The 12,163-nt window shown below is 41.7% G+C and overlaps 1 protein-coding gene across 1 annotated transcript in view; it reads left to right on the top strand.

Moving 5' to 3' along the window:
* Window positions 1-9,342, top strand: part of LOC109931760 (phosphatidylinositol 4,5-bisphosphate 5-phosphatase A) — an 87,592-nt gene extending 78,250 nt beyond the window's left edge. Inside the window, exon 13 of the mRNA XM_048611783.1 lies at window positions 5,137-9,342. Within this exon, the coding sequence (XP_048467740.1) occupies window positions 5,137-5,787 (651 nt within the window). The 3' untranslated portion in view covers window positions 5,788-9,342. The remainder of the gene's footprint in view (window positions 1-5,136) is intronic.
* Window positions 9,343-12,163: the final 2,821 nt, after the last annotated feature.

Raw genomic sequence — 12,163 nt, 5'->3', positions numbered from 1 at the left:
GATTAAAAGGGACCTAAGGGGCAACTTAGAGGGTGGTACATGTGTGGAATGAACTGATTGATTGATTTGATTTGATTTGATTTTTTATTGTCACATGTACTGAAATATAGTGAAAAGATTTGTTACGAGCAGTACAGGCAGATCATAGTAAGCAAAGGAAGTACAGATCAAAAAGACTTAGACAGAAGCATACAGCTTACATTGCATGGGGCGTGCGCTAGATGAGATCAACATTAACAAGATCAGCATTATTTGACACTAGAGAGTCCATTTGTCAGTCTAATAATGGCCGGGAAGAAGCTGTTCCTGAACCTGCTCATACGTTTTTCAGGCTTCTGTATCTTCTGCTTGACGGAAGAGATTGTAGGAGATCATTACCGAAGTGTAATGGGTCTTTGATGATGTTGGCCGCCTTTCTGCGGCAGTGAGCCGTGTAAGTGGAGTCCATGGATGGAAAGTTGGCTTCTGTGATGGTCTGGACTGTGCACACCACCTTCTGTAATTTCTTACGGTCCTGGGCAGAGCAGTTGCCATACCAGGCCGTTATGCACCTGGACAGTGTGCCCACAATGGTGCATCTGTAGAAGTTGGTGAGGGACTTTAGGGACGTACCAAAATTCCTGAGCTGCCTGAGGAAGAAGAGGTGTTGTTCTGCCTTCTTGACTGTCGCATCTACGTGGGAAGTCCAGGACAGGTCGTCGATTATTGTCACTCCGAGGAACTTGATGCTGATCACCGTCTCAACTTCAGTTCCGTTAATGTAGATGGGGTTGCATTCTCCTCCTTTCTTTCTGAAGTCAATGATCAGTTCTTTAGTTTTGCTGACGCTGAGAGACAGATTGTTTTCATTGCACCATGTCATCAAGCCCTCTATCTTCCTTCTGAAGTTTGACTCGTCATTGTTAGATATCCATCCCACTATGGTGGCGTTGTGCCTGACAAAGTGGTGGAGGCTGGTACAATTACAACATTTCAAAGGCATCTGGATGGTTAAATTAATTGGAAGGGTTTACAGGGATATGGGCAAATGCTGGCAAATGGGACTAGGTTTATTTGGGACATCTGGTCAGCATGGACGAGTCAGACCGAAAGGTCTGTTTCTGTGCTGAATATCTCTATAAATCCATCTTATTCAACCATTACCTTGGGTCAAATTCCAGCATTTACTTCACCCAAGATCTACAGCCCCTTCCCTTGTTGGACTATCTAGATATTGTTTCAAGAAACTGTCTTGGATGCACCTAATAAATTTTGCCCCATCTATGCTCCTGGTATTAAGGGAATCCCAGTCAATATTGGGAAAGCTAAACTCACCCACCACAACAATCCTATTGTTTTTATATGATCTGCTTACTTATCTGATCCTCCATCTCCCATTGGCTATTGGGAGGCCTACCATACAACCCCATCACAGTGATTGCACCTTTCTTATTCCTGAGTTCTAACCATATTGCTTTGCTGTTCTACATTAGTACAACTGTGACATTTGCCTTAATCAGTAATGTAACTCCCCAATCCCTTCTACGTCCCTCCCTATCATGCCTGAAACATCTAAACCCTTGAACATTGAGCTGCCAGTCCTGCCATTTTCTGAGCCAAGATTCTGTAATGGCTGTAACATCATAGTTCCCTGTGCTAATGCTTTACCTATTACACTCCTTGCACAGAAATAAATATACCTCAGACTTTCTGTCCTACTGTGTTCATTAACTTGGCCTTGCCTGATCTTCCTTCTAGACCTACTTGATCTAGCCCCTCTCTTTTCTTCAAACGCTCCACATCCTGACCTACTGCTCTTGTTCTCAGCTCCCTCGCCATGCTAGTTTAAACCCTCCAGACTGGCACCAGCAAACATCCCTGCAAGGATATTGGTGCCCCTCCTGTTTAGGTACAACCCATCCTTTTTGTACAGATCCCACCTGTCTTGAAAGAGATCCCAATGATCCAGCTATCTGAAGTCCACCCTCCTACACCAGCTCTTTAACCACCTATTTCTGGCCTTACTAGTGTGTGGCACAGGGAGTAACCCTGAGATTACCACCCTAGAGGTCCTGCTTTTCAAATTCCGACCTGACTCCCTGAACTTCCTTTGCAGGACCTCATCTCCCTTTCTGCCTGTGTCATTGGTACCAGCATGGACTATGACTTCTGGCTGCTCACCATCCCCGTTCAGAATACCCTGTGCCCATTCAGAAACATCCTTGACCCTGGCACCCAGGGAGGCACTGCACCATCCTGGAGTCTCACTCGCAGCTACGAGAATGCCTATCTGTGCCCCTGACTATAGACTCCCCGTCACCACTGCTCGTTTACACTTCAAGCCTTCCTGCTTTACAGTAGAGCCAGTCATGGTGCCTCTGGTCTGGCTGGTGCTTTCCCCTGAGAGGCCATTCCTCCTCAACAGTATCCAAAACAGTATATCTGTTTGAGAGGGGAATAGCCACAAGGGACTCATGCACTGCCTGTCTCTCCCTCCTGGTGGTCACTCATCTACCTGGCTGAACCTTCAGTGTGACCACATTTCTGAAACTCCTTTCTGCCTCCTGTCTGCTTCTCAGTGAGTCTGACAGTCATTCCAAACAATCCATGTGGTCTGACAGGAGTTGCAGGTGGACATACCTCCTGTTGCCTGGGACATTTAACTTCTCCCTGATCTCCCACATCTCACAGACCACTCCAACACCTGCCATTCCTACCCCTCTCATAACTACTGGATGAAAAGAAAAGGAGAGACCTTACTTTGCTGTACTTTAATGCTGTTCACCCCCTTCAGCAAAGCCTGGATGGACAAACTTGGATTGTTTTCGCTCGAGCGTCGGAGGCTGAGGGGGTGACCTGAAAGAAGTGTATGAAATTATGAAGAGTGTGGATACGGCGGATAGTCAGAGTCTTTTTCTCAAGGTGGGAATGTCAAATACTATGGGGGTTTAAGGTGAGAGAGGGAAAGTTTAAAGGAGATGGGCAAGGCACAGGGGGTAGTCGGTATCTGGAATGCACTACCAGGAGAGGTGGTAGAAGCAGATACGATAGCACCATTTAAGAGGCATTTAGAAAGACACATGAAAATCAGGGAATAGAGGGATAGAGACCATGTACAGGTAGATGGGAGTATTTTAGAATTGCATCATAGTATGCACACACAGGGTGGGCTGAAGGGCCTGTTCCTGTGCTGTACTGTTCTATGTTCTAAAGAGTGAATTGGCTAAGGAGAACTGAAGAAATCAACAGAAGAGAGACCACAAGTCTTAAAGGAGTTAAACACAGTTGAAGAATCAATTTCTGAGTTGTTTAAGCAATTTGAAAAACAGATAGAACCAGTTGAGGGTTTCATAAAAATGTTTCCTCATCAAAAGAACCTCTGCTGAGTAGCAATTCTTCAAATGATAGACTGTCAGCTCTTCAAAATGGTATGCCTACATGACAGAGTCAAACTGAGTCCTTAAGGAATTGCAGCTCCCTCAGAGATGAAAACCTCAGAATACAATCGCAAGTCTCCTTTGCTTGATTAAATACATGAACCCCTTCATATATTAGAACACACAGCAAACCTGCAGGAGCTAATGAAAAAGGATGTAGAATACTTGTTGACAGAGTCACATAGCAGGAGATTCAACAAACTCAAAAAGGTAATACGCTGGGAGGCAAATTTGTCAGAGTGCAACAGAAGGAAGCCTGCCAATCTCCAAGTACATGCTTCGATAAAAGGTCTGGAGCATGCAACCTTGGTCCAAAAAGAAAAACCTTACATCCAAAACTCTAACCTCAGCGGAGACCAGGTGTGTTGCAATGTGTTCTGTGATATAATCTGAATTATCACAATTCCAGCTTGAAGAAAGTGAGAACTCTATCTTGTTCAGTCTTGCAGGCTGCTGGACGGACAAGGGCCCTGGACCAGACTTTACCCAACCGCTTTGTACTGGTTCAGTGAAATGTTACATGCTACTCCAGGTGAAGCTGTGAAATGCATCCCTGAACCCCGGAACATTTGCACTTAACTATTAGATCCTAGCTCTAAAATACAACAATATACTACAAGAATATATAACACCTCAAGCAATTGACCAGAATTAATCACAAACGGCCCTTGAAGTTCACATTTCAGCTCAGAGAAGACTGAGGTGATATGTGAATGTGGTGTACCAAAACCAAACTCCACCAGAGTTCATTTTGAATGATTTATAGAGGCGCATGTCAGTATGGGGAGAGGTGTTGCATGATCAGCTTTCAGTTTCTGCTAGTACTGCTCCCCAGAAAACTACTCAAAGGAATGCCACAATCATCTGCAATTATATGTTCTTCCTTCAAAGAAATATTTGCAATTATATAGCACCTTGTACAACCTCAGAACATTCCAAACAGCATAACTGAAAGTAAAGTCCTTAGAAGGTGTAGTCACTGGCATGACATAGGAAATGCAGCAGCCCATTTTCACCTGACAAGCTCCCACAAACAGCAGTGTGATGAAGATCTCTCAATCAACACGTCAGAACAGATTATTCAAATAGCAATGTGATAATAATTAGATAATGCGTTCTTATGTGTTGGTTGAGGGATCAATATTGGTCAGAACAGTGGGAACAGTTCCCCTATTCCTCTTTGAAATAGTACCATGAGATTCTTTACAATCACCTGAGAAAGCAGATGTGAGTCTCAGTTTAATGTCTCATCCAAAAAATGTCTTGTCTAATAGTGCAGAGTTCCTTCAATTCCTCAGTAGGCGATCGGTCTAAACTTCACACAAGGAATGTGACTTAAATTCAGAACCTTCTGAATTGAGTGTGCAGCAACAGTTCAGTTCACAATGGGCAGAGCAGATTTATATCTGACCACCCTGTGCCATACAACTGTAAGCTCCAATGTTGGAATTGTATTTTAATGTTTGAAACCAGGAACATTAAAAAAAATGTTGACGATGTCATTAGAGCCCTTTGCCAAAAGATTACGGATTGACGTTGAGATATGGAGGGACTGCTCTGCACCTTGTCGAGTAAAGGGCAGTATCCAATGTGAACAATGACCATTCCCAGCCTGTGTGTGTGTGAGGTGCCAGCAATCAGTCAGGCACAGAACCAGCTTTTCCCTGCTTTACGCATGTAGACAAAGTCAAAGTAAATTTCCCGTTTCTTCCCCCTCTAGATTATTCTGCCCTCCTCAAGTTCTGACACCAGCAAATCTGACAGCTCTGATTCCAGCTCGGATGGGGAGGAGATGAGTACCCTGAAGCTGATTCGCCCCAAATCCCGCAGCCCCAGCCCAGGCAAAACGAAGAAGAGGAGCAGCCGGAGCCGCAGTCGGAGTAAGAGCCCGGTTGCTCCAATAACACGGTCCCTGCAGGGCCTCAATCTCAGGGTAGGCTCCAAGCACAAAAGCAAAAGCCGCAGCCCGTCACCCAGGGGGGCTCAGGTGTCCACCTCTGGGCAATCCAAATTGTCAGGGGGCAAACCCACTTCAGGAAACAGCCAGAACTCAGCAAGCAACCTGCGGGACAGACTTTCACCTTCAGCTCCGGCGACTTTCAAAGATCCAGTTTCTCGGGAGAAAGATCAGGCTGTTCCTGGCACAGGAGCTGCCCTGATGGGGAGACCTAGCAGTCTGGCTCAGGAAGTCCCTGTGCAAAAAAGGGACAGTACCCAACACCCACATCTATCTCCGAAACTCTCCCAGTCTCATGGTCAGGATGGAACTGTCAGTTTGAAGTTAAATAAAGCAAATCAACACTCCACTGGCAAGTCTTCTCAAAGTGTCCAAGTCCCAGTGTCGGAGTCACGGTCACCGATATGGCAGTAGGAAGTAGCGAGTGGAGCAGCATTTTCAGCGAGAAGGACTGACCACTGGAGAAGGCAAAGTAACAAAGAATCAAAGGTCTCGTGTTGACGCGAGGAGTCAACAAAGCACAGAGAGACTGGAGAGACTGTGATAGTTAACGTAGTTGGAAGATGTGTGGGAGAATCAGCCTGCATGGGCTATCCTGATTTTTAATGTGATATGCGTTACTCCAAGAGGCTGGATGACTCTTAGAGCCTCTGGAATTGATGAGTGGATGCAATCATGATGTAATTATTTAATTAGTCACCTAATTTACACTCTAAATAATGCCATTACCATCCCACTGTGTGATTGAAATTCAGAGTAGGCACAGTCCAGCAAACCTACTCCTAATCTTCATTACTTTCTTCTGTTGCCTATCCATATTCCTCTCTTTCAGTGTCTCTCCTTCATGCTCTTTCCTTTCTGTGTGAATGACCCTGTTTGTGACTGTTCTCATTTCACTCGCTGCCTTCTCACATCTGTGTCTCTTTTTAAATATCACTTTCTTGGTATTTGCTTCATTGTTCTGATACAGGGTGATTTTGAACTTCTGTGCCATCATGAGGAAATCGCACTCTTGAGCTGCATGTGTGGAAAATAGGAATACAACATTGTGTCCTTTAATTTCCATTCCCTCCCAGCCTGGCTCTTTGCTGGGAGCATGAGGTTAAAGAATCACTTCAAAACAATATTTCTCAAATGTTTATCGATACTCTGTCACTGTCATCTCTCTCTCTGTTTCCTGAAGTGTGTGCCAGTTTATTCATCCAGGAACACAGCATGTGTGGAACCATACATCACACTTTGCTGCAGGAAATGGATCCAGGGTGTTTGACTCTCAATGTGCTACCAGTTCACCGCTTGCTGAAAGGGAAGCATGTGAGGAGCAATTCTTCTGCAAAATGGGTTGGTTTTTGGCTGCCAAGCAGCACTTTGGAAATTATCAGGGAGGTTTAGAGTGCATCCCGAGCCCTTACTTCCCAGCAATGCCGGAGCAAAGCTAGCAGCATTGTTGGCCTGCATTGGCGGGTAACCAGCTTTTCTTCTCAAGTTCTCAAAGATTCACTGCACTATCCACCTGGCATTGGTGAATTAGTGTGGAACCGGTCTATAGGTATGGGTTCTGGGTCTGAGTCACTCCCTTCCAGGAAGATCGTGGTTCCTGGCCTTCGTTCTAAACTTCCCCAGCAGTTGATAATGTAAATTCATCCCATACAGATGTAGAAGTACAGAACTGTGAACACATGAACATTAGACTTGGCTAAATGTGAAAAAAATGTTTAAACTAAGTTATGCTTTTGAATGTATATAATTACATAAGCTTCTTGTATAAAATATTTTAATTTATTTACCTTCTACCTCCAACTCCGATCAATTCTCCCCTTGCCGAAATACACTGAATTTAACTGATGCACAGTTCTGTAGGCATCGAATGTTCTTTAGTGCCCAGCTCTGCTGGCCGTGGCTCATCAATAAGGTTAGTCAGTATTGGTGAAAATAATAATCATGAAGTCATATGGTGAATACTTCAGTAAAATCATGGGCCCTTCAGTGTAGGCAAGAACTCCAATAAAAATAGGAACTCTTCAATATGGACAAGGATTCTTCATTTAAGATGTGAATTTTCAGTAGAAATTAGGACATTTAAGTATAGCTTCAGAAGTGGGGTGGACTGTTTAATATAGATGAGAACTCCTTAATATTAGATCGGAATTCTGAAGTGTAAGACCATTTCTTGAGTGTTGAGGCAGTAGCATAATGGTGATGCTACCATAAGACCTTAAGAAATAGGAACAAGAGTAGATCATTTGGCCCCTTGGGCCTGCTACAACATTCAGTAAGATCCTGGCTGATCTGACACTCCTCACGTCCACTTTCCTGCTTTTTCCCCATGACTTTTGATTCTCCTACTGATCAAGAATCCATCTATCTTACCTTTAAATATACTAGACTAGCAATCCAAAGGTCTGACTAATCTAATGATATGAGTTCAAATGCTACCCAGCAACTAGGAATTTTGCATTTTTGAAAAAAAACATAGTTTCTGGAATGGTGACTACAAAAGAATTGGATTGCTATTTATTTGTTCTGCAGGGAAAGAAATCTGCTCTCCTAACCCAGTTTGTCTTAATTTAACCGCAATCTGAAATGGCCTAGCAAGCCACTAAATATCATCAAAAATATTATAAATTCACCACATGGACTGCAGCAGTTAAGAAAAATTGTTTGTCACAACCTTCTGAACAGCAAATAAATGCCAGTGACATGCACATCCTGTAAAAACACTTCTAAAAATCTTCAGTATGGTCAAAGGATTCTCATTAGAGACAAGCGTACTTCCAAAGAGATGAAGAACTTTCAGTATAGGCAAGCACTTTTTCTATAAAAGCCACAACTCTTCCGTGTAGTTGTGGACTTTTCAGTATGAACAAAGATTCTTTTGTACAGACATGCGTTCTGTAATAAGACTGTGATTCTTCCATGTAAAATATGGACCCTTTAATATAGATCAGAACTCTTTGGTGGAGATGTAGATGTGCACTCTTCAGTAAGTATGTGAACTCTTGCATAGTTGAAGAATCTCCATTAAACAGGTGGACTGCAGTACAGATAAAATGTTTAGTAGAGGCAAGGCCTCTTTATTATAAGACAAGAACTCTTCAATATGGAACACGACTCTTCAGTAAGAGATGTTCATTCTTCTTTGTAGACAAGGACTAATCAATATAAGAACTCTTTAATTTAGGCCAGGAATCTTCAGTAAAAATGTGGATTCCTCAAAACAGACAAAAAGTTTTTTTTTTAAATATAGGACTCTGCAGTATAAAGACTGTTCATTGTAAATGAGACTCTTCAATATTAGATGAGATTGTGCAGTGTACATATGGATTCAAGTATAAACATATCACATTTCAATATAAACATTGCGTAGGGATTGGGAATAGCAAAGTCACAAAACTGTGGCTCACAATGGGAAAAGAAGGAAAGAAAAGCACTGAGAGATCAGAGGTGAAATAAAGAGTATTGTTGAATTTGCACAGTTGCTGATCTCTATCCTCAATGAATGTAATATTCCAGCAGTCATTTCACAATTTACAAAACCACTCAGTTTGTGGAAATTGTTATTAAGTTCTATCTATGTATTTTACCTGTAGAGTCAAATTTTACAACCAGAAATGTTTCAATAGGATTTCAAGTTAGGATAGAATTTTCTTCCACCGTAATCTGGGGGCATGATAACAATACAGCTAAAGGCTTCTTCACTTCCTTTTCGTAAAATCTTTGTCGTGCACTGAAATATTCTGCAGGCTAAATATGAGACAATCTTTTAGCATTTACTGTGTTCATCTTTAGGGCAGGATTCTAAATGAAATCAAGCACAACTTGAAGTGGAGGCATTAGCTGGCTGCAATTGATGTGCGTGCGTGTGTGTGTGTGTGTGTGTATGTTTAATGTGTGTGAGATTCCTGTCTTCCATGGTTGTAAAACATGACATGCTTTGTAGATGGACAAAAACTTTCACTGCGGTTAAACAATGATGCACAATAAAAAGAATTGTGTGTAATCTTGAGCTTTGTGTTTGTTTTACAGAGTTGTTTGTTTTTTTTCATTGTGTATTAGTATTATAAATGATTAGAAATAGGAAGGTATTCAAGATAGGTCATCCTTTTGGGTAGGACAGCAGATATTTGAAATTGTAATCCATTTGAAAGCCCAAGGAACCAAATACTCAGCAATGAATTTCAGAGGCTTGAACAATTATTGTTAGAGGTTTGACAACCACATTTACTTAGAGTCTTATGATACTGTATAGGCAAAACTGGGACTCAAAGGAGCATAAAGCTATCAAAGGTCTGAGCAATCAACAACCTGAATCTATTCTTGGCTGATTCCCAGTGAAGTTTACAGAATCTGTCACAATTATATAAATTGCTCATAGCTGGAAAAGTGTTTGGGTCAAGAGTGCATCTTTTGCTGTGTGTTGAAATTTCTAACTAAATACAAATAGGAGTGTAGTGTTTTTCATCTGGGTGAAAAAAGTGATCCAAGTAGAGCTCACACTAGGACTGAGCAGTGCTTTTCAGCAAGTTGTCATTTAAACTCATTTAGATATCAATAAATATAAAACCTATCACCAATAGCTGGAGTGCAATTTTTTTCAGATTTAAGGTGAGAGGGGAAAGAGTTAAAAGGGACCTAAGGGGCAACTTTTCATGTAGAGGGTGGTGCGTGTATGGAATGAGCTGCCAGACGAGGTGGTGGAGGCTGGTACAATTACGACATTTAAAAGGCATCTGGATAAGTAGGAAGAATTTAGAGGGACATGGGCCAAACGCTGGCAAATGGGAATAGATTTATTTAGGATATGTGGTGAGCACGGACGATTTGGACTGAAGGGTCTGTTTCTGTACTGTGTATCTCTATGACTCTATGACTTAAACACTTTTCACTGTATTTTTTTCATAAAAATACAAACAACAATAAATGACCTACTCCATTCTATTCTATTCTATTCTATTTAGAAGTGTCAACTTGGTATGAGTGCTTAGTATAATTGAGAATGGAGTTATCACAAACACTTTTAATCACTGTAATCGATTGCCTGAGTGTAATGTGATTTTAAAGGATTGAAGGTGAATTTATTTTATTTGCCTCATTGGGTTACTGGTTAGTTTCTTAGTAATTTTTTTTCTAAAATGCTTTTAAAACAGACCTAGTATAGCTTAATTTTCAGAATTTCCCTGAAGCCTCAAAAATGAGTAAAATTAATGGAAACTTGTCATGATGATCAGTTGATTCTGGGGCTGTTCCTAGTTTAGTGGATATGGCTGGATTCCAGTGTGACTTGATATACCCTGAAGGTCATAGACACTAAAAATTTGCATGGTCACATCACTGAAACCAGCACAACTGAACACAGACTGTGGTTTACCATGCTGCTTATATACAATTTGTTATTCCCCACATCTACTGTGTCTGCTTACTGCTTCCACAAGGTGGAGACAGATGTTAAATACTGTATGAATGAATCTAGATGTATAGCAATGACAATGACATTGTAGAGGACAGTTTAAGACATAGCTTGTGGTGCAGTGGTATTGTTTTCCTAACTTCCTTTTGTGTTCCTATCTCTGGTTTAGAAGACCCCAGGTTCAAGTCCCACCTGCTCCATGTGTCTTCATGTCTCAACTGGTTGATTTTAAAAGAATACTTTAACCAATTGGCCACAGCAATTTGATGGCTTAGAAATGGTTTGGGGTCTCCCAGGGCAGGTTTGAATCCTGCCAAATACTGTGTTTATGGGCTCTTATGATGTAGTGGTAGTGTTCCTACCTCTGGGCTAGAATCTCTAAGTTCAAGTCCCACCTTCCCTCAAGGCATATTGTAACATGTCTGAACAGGTGGATTTAATTTTTTAAAAGTTGATTTGTGGTCTAAGTAGATGAAGTGGATGTAATTACATAGAATTACATAAGCACAGAGACAGACTATCTGGTTGAACAGTCCTGTGTTAGTCTTTATGCCCTACATCAGCCTCTTTTCATCCATCAATACAGTCATAGAGGTCCACAGCGTAGAAATAGGCCCTCAGCCCAACCTACCAGATTTCACAATTAAACTAGTCCCATTTGCCTGCGTTTCGTCCATATCCCTCCATGTACATGTTGAAATATTCCTTAAATGACAAAATTGAACAGACTTCCACAACTACCTTTGGCAACACATTCCAGACCACCAAAACCCTCTGTGTGAAACAAGTTGTCCCTCTGGACCTTTTTATATCTCTCCTCTCTCAGCTTAAACCAATGCTCTCTAGTTTTAGACTTCCTACCATGGGAAAAGCTGTTGGATAGCTACCTTATCTATGCTTCTCATGATTTTATAGACCTCTATAAGGTCACCCCTCAGTCTCCTATGCCTTTCAGCAAATTCTACTCCTTTCTCCCTTGTGTGTTTATCTAGCTTCTCCTTAACTGCATCTGTACCATTCACCTCAACCTGTGTTTGTGGTAACGTGTTGCAGCCTCACCACTCTCTGGTAGAGGTCTCCTGAAATACGTGGAGCTACTCCTGTCTGTCTTATATTTCCATCCCACTGGTGTTGGTCCTCCTCACAAATGAAATGTATTTTCTGTGTTTACGTTATTGAACCCTTTCATAATCTCGAAGACCGCTTTCAATTGACCCCACTGCCTTCTCTTTTTTAGAAGAGCCACAATCTGTTCGATATTTCTTGAGACCCAGTTATCAAATGAATCTAAATCATTGGTCTGTAATGTTATTATATTAGTCAGTGAATAAAATATAAAATATAAAAAATAAAATATAATCCCAAAGTCAACCACATTGTAGT

This window comes from Rhincodon typus, chromosome 24, assembly GCF_021869965.1.
Source record: "Rhincodon typus isolate 14 chromosome 24, sRhiTyp1.1, whole genome shotgun sequence".
Taxonomy (NCBI): Eukaryota; Metazoa; Chordata; class Chondrichthyes; order Orectolobiformes; family Rhincodontidae; genus Rhincodon; species Rhincodon typus.
This window is presented reverse-complemented; position numbering and strand designations above follow the sequence as displayed.